The 14,466-nt window shown below is 43.1% G+C and overlaps 1 protein-coding gene and 1 pseudogene across 1 annotated transcript; both read left to right on the top strand.

Annotated features, from left to right (window-relative positions):
* The first annotated feature begins 2,141 nt into the window (after positions 1–2,141).
* On the top strand, positions 2,142–3,077 carry LOC124093764 (olfactory receptor 2T33-like). The gene has a single exon (XM_046446328.1). It carries the CDS (start codon positions 2,142–2,144, stop codon positions 3,075–3,077), a length of 936 nt encoding a protein of 311 aa, XP_046302284.1.
* A 5,824-nt stretch (positions 3,078–8,901) lies between these two features.
* Positions 8,902–9,738, top strand: LOC124093763 (olfactory receptor 2T33-like; annotated as a pseudogene).
* Positions 9,739–14,466: the final 4,728 nt, after the last annotated feature.

Genomic DNA, 14,466 nt, shown 5'->3' with positions numbered 1-14,466 from the left:
CAATACCAAACTCACAGTGATTATGAATATAGTTTACATAGCAATCAGTGGCACCTTTATCCCAAAATTATGCAGAGCATTCAGATTTGAAAAGCTACTCACATAATGCAGCCCATCCACATATGAGTAACAGCATGTAAGTCCACCAACATGGGTGTATATAATGCAAAGTTTGGTCCTAAATAGTGTTATAAAATTTTGGATTCTATAAAATAGTTCAGGGAAGATATCTACAATATATATAAATGATAAAATAAAGCAATTGTGTATAAATAACAAGATGTGTAAGAAGCATTTTCAATAGAAAGAAGAGGAAAATATTTTAAATGAGTTTGCAGATTAATCCAGGCGTCAAGGAGTAGAACAGTTTCTGCCTTGGTATCTTGGGAAATGTGACTCAAAACTTATTTTCACAGTAGGTATTATGACTGGCAAATTATTACTGCTCCTGAAAATACCTAACAACATCACAGCTGCAGGAATTGAAAAAGATTGACAGCTGAATATAGTGAGAAAGTAAGGGATTCATTTATCCTCAAAGAATAAAGGCAACAATTTAAGATTGATTACTACAGAAACTCTTACCACATATAAAGGACTTAGATCACAATATGAGTATTAGAGAGTTACCAGGCATTTATAAGTATAATATGCTATATGCATAATGTCTAACTGATGCAGCAGTGATTAAGAATTGGTAAACTGGATGTATATATACATACATATGCAATTAAGAGAGCATGATAGTGATATGTTCAATATTATAACAATAATGTTAAATATTATGATAATTAGAACAATGGCTGTTTTGATAACAAGAACATCTAAGTATTTAAATTTAAAGAGCATTGTTGGCATACTACATTAGTCACTATAGCTGCAGTGTTTATTAGAGGTGTGCTGCCCACTTACAAAATTTATCTTGGGTTTTAATTAAATTGAAAAAATGAATCAGAAATGGCCTGCTACACATAGATTATGACTGAACCCATGCATTTTTTATTGGTAGTCATTAATCTATTATTCTCTGTACAAACTTAAATTTATAAGGAGAAGATAAATCTCACTGAGGTGTGAGAAGAGAGCCTTTCACCCATGCAGGACATCATGGCAGAGAAACGCCATCTGGAGGTTTCAGTTACAAGAGAGCCATCTCTATGATTAACAGAGAGGCTCTGTGTCCTGTTCGTAATCCACACTAACTTCATGTGAAGAAGCTTGTTTGGACCAGTCTTAATTAACAGACTGGCGCTTGTCTCCTGCCTGTAAGAACCTAGGATTACTTAAGTGTGAGAGCCTGCAAGTAGCACAGTTTGTTTCTTCATGTTATTTAAGTTCCTCTAAGAAATTATCAACTTTTTAAATAGGAATTTTCAGTCTAACATAGCAGCTCTTTGAGTACCTACTAGATGTGGAAGACAGTTGCCCGGAGGGTGTTGTACTGACTAATGGCTCCTGATCAGGAGGAGAAGTGGTGACCAGGTGAGGAGGTGGGCGTGGTGGGGCACACCCCTGCCTTTGTGGAATAGAGAAATTTAGTCATGTTTTCTTTCCTAAACAGCAAAGTCTGATTTCAGTGGTTATACATTTTTGTTTAGATTGCTTATTTAAATTTTAAATTTCAATTCATCCTAGCATTGAAGGAAATCTCCAGAAACTCCCTTAAATACAAGTGTGAGAAAACTGAAAAGTTACAATCACAAGAGAGAGTGCAACATCCACTAATCTACATGAATTCAAAAGTCCTCCAACAGGGAGATATTCCAATGTAGAAACCTGGGATTACACAACATGGCTTCTTTGGGCCAGGATGACATGAAAGGCATCACACTGGCAATCACAGGCCACCATCAGCCTTCTCAGACTAGCACTCTGCTGCAGCCTGAGAGAGAGCCTTGTATAAGGCCGTGTATACATTTTTTCTAATTTAGCTGGAATTGAGAATATACTAAACTCCTGGCAGCTATGAACCGTGAATGCTAAGGAAAATGTTTTGCTGGAGAGAAGAAAATTAAATAACTAGGCCTCCAGGATAAGGCTTTCTGTCAGGTGACCAAGCCATTTTAAGGAAGTTCCAGATCCTCATTTTAACCAGGCCCATTTCCTCAGACATTCTCCTGCCTTCCAGGTTGCCCATAGCCATGGACAACTCCACTGACCCCACGGCGATGAACTTCATTCTCCTGGGGCTCTTTGACTACACAAAGACCCATCGAGTCCTGTTTTCTCTGGTGTTCATGACCTTCATCGCCTCCCTGGTGGGCAACATCCTGATGATCCTGCTCATCCACACAGACCCCAGACTTCACACCCCCATGTACTTCCTGCTCAGCCAGCTCTCCCTCATGGACTTGATGCTGGTCTCCACCATCATCCCCAAAATGGCAGCCAACTACCTGCTGAAATCCAAGTCTATCTCTCCTGCTGGCTGTGCTTCCCAGATCTTCTTGTTACTCACTCTGGGAGGGGGAGAGTGCTTCCTCCTGGCAGCCATGTCCTATGACCGCTATGTGGCCATATGCCACCCATTGCGCTACCATGTTCTCATGAGCCACAAGCTGTGTTCCCAACTGATAGCAGGCTCCTGGCTTTTGGGAGGAATTGATGGGCTGATGCAAGCCAGTGCTGCTCTGAGCTTCCCCTACTGCCACTCCAGGGAGATAGACCACTTCTTCTGTGAGGCACCTTCGTTGATGCGCCTTGTCTGTGCGGACACCACTGTTTTTGAGTTTTTCATGTACATCTGTTGCATCCTGATGCTCTTGATCCCTCTGTCTCTCATTGTGGTCTCATACAGTCTCATCCTGGCTGCTGTGTTAAGAATGCATTCTGCTGCAGCCAGAAAGAAAGCCTTAACCACCTGCTCCTCTCACCTGGTTGTGGTAGGGATGTTCTATGCCACCCTCATGGTCATTTACATGAGACCCAGGTCCTACCACTCAGTGGGCCACAGCAAAGTAGTCTCTGCATTTTACACCATCTTTACTCCTGTGCTGAACCCCCTCATCTACAGCGTGAGGAATAAAGATGTCAAGGGGGCCTTCAGAAATTGGCTGGGCAAGACACATGCTATGTGATTCCAACACGAGGATTTACTGAAATGGCACCTCCCAAAATGTACTCATGCTGTCATTACAAGTTACTAGTTTATTTGCTCTATTGAACTGCTGATTTTGTGTTCTTTCAATTTATTTTGTTTTCACTTTGCCATTTTACCTTTTAAGGTATTTCTGTGCAGTGTTTGGTCAATCAGTTAAAAATTTTATTGTGATAGGCCCAGTCTGATTCCCTCTTAAAATTGGGAGCCGTCTCGCCACACGAAAATCTAATTTTGGCTTTACTATAAATTACTGCAAATTCTGATCTTGCTTGGAATGCCTGCCCATGCCTTGAACTCACCCATGCCTGGCTCTCTCTGACCAGATAGCAGCCTTCTCTAAACTTTAATGATGCTTCATAAATCTTGGCCTTCCCTGGCCAAGATAAGGACCCTCACTGAGGCTCTAATGACCTTCATAAATTTTGATGTCGGGGCCAGCAAAAATGTAAACTCGCATTAGTGTTATGCTCCTCAGAATTTTGTTATCTGTGACCCCCCTTTGTGTAACTTTCTGCGCTATAAAGCTGGGCTACAAGAAAGCTGCAGTTCTGTCTTGTTCCTGCGTTTTTTGTCAGGAGAGGCAGCCCGGCTGGTTGAAATAATAAGCTTGTTTTAATTTGATTTTAGTTGGAGTCAGTGGTCTTTTCTTTGTGTCCTGGTCTAACACCATCTCCTTGGGTAGATGCCAGAGTCTGTGGATAAGAACACGTTGGGGGCCATGTTCTTGCCTGCCCACTGCATCCACTTGGTTTCAGGTGCAGTTAAACCCAGGGCTGCCATGTTGGATTTCTGTCTGGTTGAGGTTCCCACTGCTGAAGGCAGGTGTTGAAGGTGCCTGTCATTATTACACTGCTGTCTCTGTCCTCACAGCAAAGAGTGTTGCTTTATATATTGGGTATGTTTTATTCTCCTGCTGAATCATCTCCTGTATAAATATGGTGACTTCTACTCTTGTTTCTTTCAGCGTCAGTCGTTTTATTTGAATTCAAGCCTAGGTGGCTGCTCTCTTTGGCTTCCATTCATGGAATATCCTCTTCTTTCCATCACTTTCCTCTGTGTTTTCTCACATGTGAGGGGTCTCTTAGAAGCACATTGGGTTGCTCTTTGGTGTTTTTAACCATTCAGCTGCTTAACATTTTAGAATCAAAGTATTTATTCATTGTATGTTCAATTTATTCATTTTATGTTCAAATGATGTAATTATTAATAGGTAAGAACTTATTACTTTCCCTTGTTTTTTTTCTATTTTTGCTGTATGTTAATTCTTTTTTTCTTACTGAATTCCATGTAGTTAAGCAATTTCATCTACTGTTATGTTTTGAATCTTTGCTTTTGATTTTCATTGCATCAGGTTTTTTGCTTAGTGATTACCACAAACTCTGTAGAGACTATTTTACAGTAATATCAGGTTATATTAATCAAATGGTTACTTAATTTTGATTACCTTCAAAAAAAAGAAAAAAAAAAACTAAAACAAGACAGGTGTCTCTCTGTTGTACAGCACTTGTCTAGGATGCATAAGGACCTGCGCTCTGTCACCAGCCCCACAAATATAAATACATAAATGTGAATACTCCATTTTAACTCCACTCCCTCCTCATATTTTCAAGGTAAGTTGTCATGATCTATAACCTTGTATCTTGCATACTTTTGAACAAATAATGGTTATTTTCAATAGATTCACCTTTCAAACTTTGAACTAAGGAGAACCAGGGTCCACACCCAGTTGTGTTGCTGGTGCTTTGATTGTGACTTCAGACTTCTCTGTTCACTGGGCTTTGTTCCTCTAATTGTCTTTCTGATGCTCAGCAAGGCCTTGTCTTTCCCTGACCCTTGACTTGGCGCCTGTGTTTACTGGTGAAAGCCGTGTGGTGACGTAGGAGCTCTGCTGTTCCCAGCCTACTCTGTGAGCAGTGTTCTGCTTGATGTGGACCCTAAATCAGGAAGTCACGTGCTATGAACAGCAACTCCCCTTTCACTACTCCAAGGGGAATGATGTACAACACAGGGAATCAACTTGAGTGTATGACCAGCTAACTCTACAGTTGTCGGAGAGAAGTGAGTCAGAATTCTGAAAGTAAGACATTGTGTTTGTCTTTTCACATTGTGTCAAATGTGCACTTGTACCAAAACACAGAATGGAAAGTACAGATTTATCCACATGTGGTGTCTTCCTATATGACTGAGGAGGTGTGATCACTCTCTCTGGAGACAAGGGGAAGATTTCCCTTGATGCACCATGAGCAGTAAACCTTTTTCTTCCTCTTTGATGTCAGCGTCACTTCAGGACTCATGCTTGCAAAAGAAAAGTGACAGAAGGTAGGGTGCTTGTGGAATCAGAAGCTTTGGGAGACTTCCTCTTGCTCCTCATTTGCTTGTCTGCTGTGGTTGGGGCATAGCCTTCCTAGGGGCCAGTGAGTTTGCAGCAGTTTAAGCGGAAGGAAAGTTCCTGTGGAGCAGAGGTGAGCGCACTCACACTCACCAGGACATGGATGGGGCATGTCCTGCACTGGGCACCATGGAGATCTGGGAGTGACACACCCACCTCCCAGCTCCAGGCCCTCTTTAGGTAATGTCTGGCCACTAGCCGTGATCCCATTCCTCTCAATGATGTTTACAGAAAAGAGTTCAGCATGCATTCCAGTTAGACCAGATGTACATCTGTGAAGACAATTTTCAATATCATTTTGACAGTTTCTTGAGTAGAATCTTATAAATACTATGAATTGTATATGTAGAATTAGGAATGTGGCTCTCAGTTTTTAAAAGAAAAACACTCACATTCAAAAAGAAATTGTAACTCTATAAAGTAGAAAAAGGTGTAAAAGTAGATTTATTATATTATCAATCTATGCTGCGCCCCTCCCCTGACTCAGGCAAAGGCAAGGCCCTACTGAGGTGGATAGTGCAAGGCATCCATCCTCTGTAGGAGCGCAGTATGTTTCTGGTAATGGGCTGGTTTGTTTTTGTATTCCTGCTAATAAGTATAGTTGCAACTTCTCATATGACCATTAAGTATGAAGGAAAAAACATGACTTTCCCAATTAATGCAACCACTTCCAAAGAATAAATCTGTTTGCTCTAAATGCAAGGATTCAGCTGTGGAATGTAAATTGTTAATGTTTAATGAGAAACACCCTTTAGGAAAAACAGTCAAGGAAGTTTTTTAGAAATTAAATTAAAATCCAGAGAAGAAAAATTAATATTAAGAAGACAGATTAGTGCTTGGTACTGGCCAACTTGTTCTTGTTCCTGTGCACAATGGTTTGGTGTTCTTACTCTTGTTTGATTAAAATTTGTAGCCTCTCTTTTCAAATAACCACATGCCATAACCGCGGTGCCAGTTCTAGTCAGTAAGTCAAGAAAGAATAGTTAAGGTATAGGTCAATAGTCTGGGACATTTCTAACTATTATTAAAAGCTAACTAAGCAGAAACAGCTCAAAGCAAAATGTGAACTGAAAGTAAAAATGCTTGCTTATGCATAAGCCAAGATATATTCTTTTTATCTAATTGTAGCTGAGTAATGCTTTGTTTCTTTGAATAATGATTCCTGATTTATAACCACAAATTACTGGGAGCCTGCCAAAATGAAAAGTATATTTGATTAACTTCACAAGTAAAGATTGGGATTCAGCACCTTCACTTCGGGTCTGTGTTGTTTCTTGGCCACCTTTCGCCGCCTCCTCACCATCCATTCGTCTCCTGAGACCCCTTGCTGGAGCTGGACTCTGACAAATCTACTAAATAAAATGTGACTCACAGTGAGTAGAAAACCTTCACCTGAAATTATTAGGTGTTTGAGTTTCCAGGTTATTTGTAGAGGGAATTTTTTATACAAATTCAACATTACTGAAATAAAGCAGTGCTGCTCCTCTGGCACTGCCGAGCATGTTGATGTAGCTCCACTCCTACCCATTTATGCCACATAAGCAATGGTGATGGTGACTGGCTTGGAATATAGATTTGCTCTTGAAGGCATGGCCTCCAGCAGGGAGAGGAGGGACCATATCCAGGAACAGTGGGCCTATTGACAGGCCCATTAGGTGTTTAAGAGCTCTTTTCATTCCATCCTTGTTTAAATGGACCCCTGTAATCAGCTCTACCAAAGAGTTATTTCCTTTAAGTGATGAAACATCTTTAGCACATATTGTTAGAACTGTACAGTATCAGTGATAACAAAGAGATGCTTAACATTATTTGATATTATTGCCCCAATTTATTTTCATTCCATTTTATTTTCAGGCCCTATTTTTCTACATAAATCATACGTGGCACAGTATTTTATTGCCAGATATCACCAAGTTATTGAGTTCAACATTTTTATACCTAAAAAACAATAAATGCAACTATTTTTTCCTAGGCAGACACAACTATTCACAATCAAGTATAATTAATTCATATTCTGGTTTTTGTCCATATTAATGTAGACTAAGTGTCAGAAAAATTGAAGAGCGTGTTCATCTTTAAAATCTCAAACATCTGTGGACAAATTATCCTGATATTTTGAAGGCAATATTTATTGTGTTTATTTTGAGTTTCCACCCAATGGCCACAATTCCACCTCACTCAAAAAATCCAGTGCTTCTCAGAGGGATTCACATGCTCTGAGATTTTGTCCCAGGAATCTCTCTGCTCTCCTCCCCAGCTGTGATCCCTTTGCCCCATGCCAGCTCTCCAGCTCCATGTCTAGGTCCTGCTTTGTCCTTTGCAGGAGAAGAATTCCTACTCTGAGCACCAAACTGCTTAATGTCCCCACCCCCTCGCATGGCTCACCTCCCTCCTCTAGACCTCTACTCAGACATCAGGTCCTGCACCCAGGTCTCACTCAACCAGGCCGTTCAAGATGGCACCTCAGAAGTGAGCACTGTTTCTGTTCTTTTCACCTATCATCCACTTTTAATTTGTATTTGTTTTTTATCACCTGTAATAATAGGATTTATTTGTTCATTTATGTATTTTCAACCTTTCCCCAGAAGTTTCTTGTACTAAATTCTTAAAATGTTACAGTGCCAACACTTCCTGGGATGGTTAATAAATTGAATGGGATCTCAGGTGAAGTCATAAAGGCTATATTTTTATGTCCATCTAGTGTTTCCTCATTGTTGAATGTCCCATATCATGTGTGGGCCCCGTCAGCCTCAGAAGTTCCTGTTATGAGGTAATGAATGTAGCATTGCTATGTCATATGCATTGACACTTGTGTCCCACTTCAGTGTGGTCTCCTGGGGCATCTGGTTGGTTTTCTGTGGCTGTCCTTGCTTATTGACGGTTACTATGAAATAATATGTAGCCACCACTTCATTCTCAATATGTGAAAGCTTTGCAAGGGAAAAAAAGCAGGGGGTGGGGATAACCAGAGAAGCCTCTGTGTCATCACAGGGCCAGCAGCTGCTCAAAAGTGATAGTTGGCTCAAGGCACTGACAGGAGCAGAAGCAGCACAGCCAGAATGTGGGTCTTTCTGTCTTTACTGTGGTACAGGAAGTTGGAGGCTTTCAACTTTCAGCTCTATTTTATTCTGTTTCCACAGAGTTTCCTCCTGATGATTGTGAATTGTGACATATATTTTCCATCCAAAAATACTAGAATGCAAACGTGCATCCTTTCCTTTTAACCTCATATCCATGAGGAATCACAAGATTTAAGCAACACCTTAATTGTTTTCTTTCTGCTTTTTTATCCCTCTCACTAAACTTTAACATTAAGACTGCCAATCTTTCCCTCAAGAGTCTAAAATTTTAGTCAACCTGTCCTGTAAAAAGTGAACTGCCGGTGCCTCTTCTGTTTGAAATCATGGCAGGCATGAACATGAACACTAGCTCCACCTTCATCTTCCCAGGACTCTTGGGCCACTCCAGTGCCCAACAGTTTCTCTTTGGGATGTTTTTTGACATTAGCTCTCACCTCCCTAGTGGGCAATGCCCTAATAATTCTCTTGATTCAGTGAGACCTCCAGCTCCACACGCCCATGTACTTCCTCCTGAGCCAACTCTCCCTCATGGACACCATGCTGGTTTCCACCAGTATGCCCAAAATGGCTGCTGACTACTTGACTGGAATCAAGTCCATCTCCCCTGCTGGTATGGCTTGCAGATCTTCTTCCTTCTCACTCTGGGTGGTGGGGAGTGCTTCCTCTTAGCAGCCATGTCCTATGACCGCTATGTGGCCGTATGCCACCCTCTGCGCTATCCCATGCTCATGAGCTGGCCACTGTGTCTGAGGATGACCATGGGGTCCTGGTTCCTAGGAGCAGCTGACGGGCTGATGCAGGCAGTTGTTGCCCTGAGCTTCCCATTTTGCTGCAGGCGAGAGATAGACCATTTCTTCTGTGAGGCCCCCACGCTGCTGTGCTTGGCTTGTGCTGACACATCTGTCTTTGAGGATGTCATGTACATCTGCTGTGTGTTGATGCTCCTGGTGCCCTTCTGCCTCATCCTGACCTCCTACAGTCTCATCCTGGCTGCTGTCCTCCACATGTGCTCCCCAAACTGCTGGCTGAAGTTCTTGAAGCACAGTCAGAGGGGGAGATGTGGGAACAAGTGCCTGGGGTACTGCATAAATGGCATATGTAAAGTGCCTCTGAGTGGCAGGCCACTCCCCTGTGCTAGGCATGTGAGCAACAAACTATTGACCCCATAAGCACAGCCCTGGGTGAGAGGCCATGTGCTGCAGTCCCTGTGCTTGCTCCACGGCCCACTCCTTGATTGGCCACTGAAAGGACTGTTAGCAGAAATTGCATTGGTGGCTGCCTGTAATCTGCTTAGCTACTGCCTGAGTATATATACATGGTAACTGCACACTAAAATCAGACCTGCTTCCTGCTTGCTCTCTGGAGGTCTTGATTAGTTACTCCGCAGCCACACTCTCCTCTACCTTGTTCAGAGTACCTTCTCGCTGGAATAGCAAGCCCATGCAAATAATGACGAAAAAGTCATCTACTTGCCCAAACAGGAAGGCCTGTACAAAGACCTTGGTATTTCTTAGGGAGAAGGTATTTAACTTTCATATATACATAGATATAGATATAAATATATGTTTTCTGCTTTACACTGGATCATGCGTGAAGGTCCACACTTTGAGTTTGTTTACTGAGCTGTCTTCAGCAGGTCAAACTGTGGATTGTTAAAACTCTGTCAGTTAAAATTTCAGTAACATTTCTATGTCATGCACCACAGTGGTTTCTTTTTTAAATAATGAACTAAGTGTCTAGTGATTTTGAGGACTGAGTTTCTTTGCTGCCCGTCAGTGTATGATTTCCACAGTTGGGTGTTTAGACTGCAGGAATCCTCTTCAGAGGTTTCCTCCAGTCTCTGCATTCGCAGCTCACACCCACCTCAAACAACATGGCCCACTAAGGCAGGAAGGCAGAGCACCCCTTGGGACAGGACCTGGGCCTCAGCAAGGGAACGAGGCAGGGAGGCTGTGCCATCCTGGAGGAGACATGGCCCTGGACAGCACCCTTCACTGCCCCAAAGGCGTCAGCTGCGGGGCTCTTCCTTAGTGTCCCTTCCCCTCCCCCAGCCACGGCCAACTGCAGAACCTGTAAAGCGCTTCCTACTGGACAGCAGAGCCTCGTCCCAACCCTGGTGCTAATGGAGGCTTGGAAACTAAAGGAAGCTTGGAGTTTGAGCTCCTGAGACAGGAGCCCCCAGCCAGCGCATATGGAGCTGCAGCGTCGCAGGACGGCGCCCCCTGTCCAGTCCTACCAGGCTGCGCATCTGCGCGGTTACCCTGGCCCTGGGCGCAGCAGCTCTGCGACAGTGTCTAGAGGCCAAGTGGCTGCAGGTGCTGTCTCTGCCTGGGTGTTTCCCTCCAAGGTCAGGACGCTGGTCAGAGTCCCGTGTTGCACTGTCGGTGTGTCTACTGTTTTCCTGCCAGTGGTCCTCCCTGGCTGGAGCCTTTGCGTTCCTCGGCCCATCGCTTAGCGGAGAGGCATCTGCGCGGTGTGCAGTGCGAACCACCATGACTTGGCTGCCTCCAGCCTCTCTATGTGTCACGTGCCTCTGTTCCTCTTGGAATGGCGGTGACTTACTCAGCCGCTTTTCAGAGCTTCTGCGTACTTCAGGCAGCAATGAACACGGATCCCAAATGTTCCCAGTATTATGGAAACTTTTCCATTTTGGTCAATTCTTGTGAGGCTTTTCATTTGAATTTTCCTGATGACGAATGGGCCTTGAGGACTTGCCATTAGCAGATTGTCTATGTGCTTATGTTCCTTTTTGTCTTTTGGACTATTTCAGTTTTGGAAAAGGAGTCTGTGGATACTTCAAAACCAAACACAGCCATTGATTCCATAACAGAAAGTATAGGGCACTCAGAACACTGTTGGGAGTTTTAGAAATAAGAGTCATGTGTTATGAATTTTCTAACATATCTTGTAATTCATTGCCCAATTTAATTGGTGAGAGAGAGAGAGAGAGAGAGAGAGAGAGAGAGAGAGAGATTTCTCTTCCACCTCCTCTGTTTTGCTAGAAACTGTAACTTTATTTCTTTTAATTATGATTTCTTACAAACTACTGGTCTTACAATGGAGGGCAGATTCCACTGAAAATCCAAGAACTTTTTAAAATTGGGACTTGGGTGTTTTGGAACAGTCTTTGTTTAACAAATGATTACATACAATAATTAATAAGGAATAAATTTGACACCTTTAAACAAATTGTTGAATTTGTAAAGAAAATAAATTTGGCTATGCATTTTTAATAGACCTATCTTTCACACATATTTGTGTAATCTTCAAAGACAAAGCTAGTGAATTAAAAAAAACATCCCAAGGCTGTGGTTTAAAATACCACCTACAGTGTTTACTGTTGTGTTTCTTTTCTCCTCTTCTGATAATCTTGTCCAGATCTGGTTCCGCTCTTCACCACCTTTTCTTCTCTTGAATGAGGCTCAGTAGTTGTCCCTGATCAGGTGGTGGAAGCTGCAGAGGACTCTAAGCAGAGCAGGAATAAAATACGCTGAGGAAACAGAGCAGGGTGGAGAGGCTCAGGAAAACTTTATTTTTCCTTTTAAAAACTTTTTTCTGATCTTTTTTCTTGTTGTTATCATCATTATCATAAATTTGATTCCACATGATTAATTGATGGCAAAACAGTCCATCCCTTCTCCCCTGAGAGCCAGCCTTGCCATTGCTCCCCCCAGAGTGCCAGGGCTGCCCTAGGTGTCCACCACTGTCACCATGATACTTAGGCCTGCTCCCACCCCCTCCTGCCCAGGCCATGCCATGGCGAACTGGCTCCTTCTGCTGCCCTATGAAAAGACCACTGTTTTCTCCCTGAGGCCACTTGCCACAGGGCTCCCATTAAGACCTGTCCTCTGTGCTTCTGTTTGCTGGTTCCAAATGACTCTTGTGCAGTGCACTTGCCAAATCCATCCCATCTGAAGGAGTGCCAAGTCCAGGCAGCTCTGGTGACCTCAGCCACTCCCTTGGATGTGTCTCTTTGCACAAGCCAGGGCTCAGGGCCATTGGGATGAGGGTGACTGATGCCCCAGTGAGCGGAGGAGGCTAAGTGAGAAATGTTGCCTGTGGTGTTTACCTGGTGAGGTCCAGGGAGGTGGAGGCGGCCCTGCAAGTGCAAATGTGGGACTCAGGGCTCCAGGGTGAGCCTGCAGCAGAGCGCACACCCACCTCAATGCTTGACCAGTGCACTGGGCATCCATCCTGCCAGGCCTGCCTGGTTCTAGGGGACTGATCTGTTTGTCAAGAGCATGAGATCCAGTGGAGGGGGACTTTACCACTGAATATGGAGAACTGAAGATGTTGAATCCTCTGAGAGTGCTGGGTGGAGGGTGTGTGCTGCAGAAAGCATCCAGGCTTGGAAGGGAGGCAGGTAGGTAAGATCCACCACCCAAACTCTCAGACTCCAGTGGAAGGCCTGCAGACCAGGACTTAGGAGGAGTGAGGGAATGTGATGGAGCAGAGTGGTGTGTACTTAAAAGTGAGTTCCAAGTGCTGGAGATATACCTCAGTTGGTAGAGTGCTTGCCTCACATGCACAAACCCTTGTGTTCAACCCCCCTCCGCACAGAAAGAAAGAAAGAAAGAGAGAAGAGAAAGAAAGAAAGAAAGAAAGACTCAAAAATGAGTTCCAAAAGAAATGTCTGCATTAGGATGAAACTGTATGTGTATGTGGCAAAAGACTTATACTACTTTAAATTTCTATCTCATGAAATGGTGAGTGCTCATCATTTTGAGTAAAAGGTACTAGAATTATCCTTGGTTGAAGATTCCCCAAATTACAATTTAATAGAAACTTTAAGAGCAGCCAACTGTCATGAGAGGCAGTAGATTTTCCCTTCCCAGATCTCACTTGCCCAAGTTAGTGAATTTTGTTTTCATTAATATGTTCCTGGAATAAATTCTTATTTCAAAATATATAATATTATACAATAATTATATATATATATATATATATATATATATATATATATATATATATATATATATATATATATATATATAATGTATTATATGTATCCATCCATACATAAAATTCATGAAAAAATTAAAGTCTGAAACTCATGTGGAGAGCATATTTTGGGGCCAGCTTGCAAGATTATAGAGGAGAGGTGGGTAGGAAGTCTGTTTTGCGTGTCTCTCCAACATTAACAAGGATTTGTGGAGTGAGGTGGGGAAACAGACTTCACCCTGGGAAAGAGTTGTGTATCCAGAGGAGAAGCTGCCGGGTGTGTACCAGCTTCTTTCTCCCTCCTTACACATTAACTAGCTTGCTGCTAGAGCACTCATCTTTGGAGTCAGGTGTAGCTCTGCTTGTCAATCCAGATGGCACTGAACAGCACAGAAGGTATAGTTTCATTAATAATCCTGGCATCTTAGGAGTGTGCTCCAGACCTGGGTTGATGGGTGGGCAGAGTCATGAAATGTGTCTGTGGAAATTCTAGGTGCCTCATAGAAGTTGCCCCCAGAGGTAGATGCAGGACACTGAGGGAGACAGGAGTGAGCGATGTTGGCTTCCCAGGGCTGCAGGGAAAATGTGGATGTGGCTGTGTAGACTCAGTGAACACCACAGGAACACAGTCAACTCAGAAATGCACAGGAGGAAGAACTTAGGAGCAATTGAAAATATTTGATGTTGTAGTCCATTTAAAAATTCTGTGTGGGAGGCCATCCTTGGTGATTTGAGTTACCTCCCTGGCTGGGTGAGAGGCACTTAGATACAGCTGTGTCAGAGCTTTCTCCACCCTTCTCCAGGTCCAAGGGCTTGTCTGTGCAGAGGCGTGTCTGACCACTGACCCAAAGACCCAATCGTCGCCCCTGACCATGGGATGCTACCCCCTTAACCTTCATTGGATGGGATTTTCCCTGGAATTTTTTGTTCCCCAATAAAAGCCCATTCCCTGGCGT

This window comes from Marmota monax, unplaced genomic scaffold (genome assembly GCF_021218885.2).
Source record: "Marmota monax isolate L192 unplaced genomic scaffold, Marmota_monax_Labrador192_F-V1.1 WCK01_AAM20220418_F8-fsc00444, whole genome shotgun sequence".
NCBI classification, from domain to species: domain Eukaryota; kingdom Metazoa; phylum Chordata; class Mammalia; order Rodentia; family Sciuridae; genus Marmota; species Marmota monax.
This window is presented reverse-complemented; position numbering and strand designations above follow the sequence as displayed.

Bases quoted from the DNA above. Each gene is read 5' to 3' on its own strand.
- LOC124093764 (XM_046446328.1), top strand. From the start codon at position 2,142: ATGGACAACTCCACTGACCCCACGGCGATGAACTTCATTCTCCTGGGG.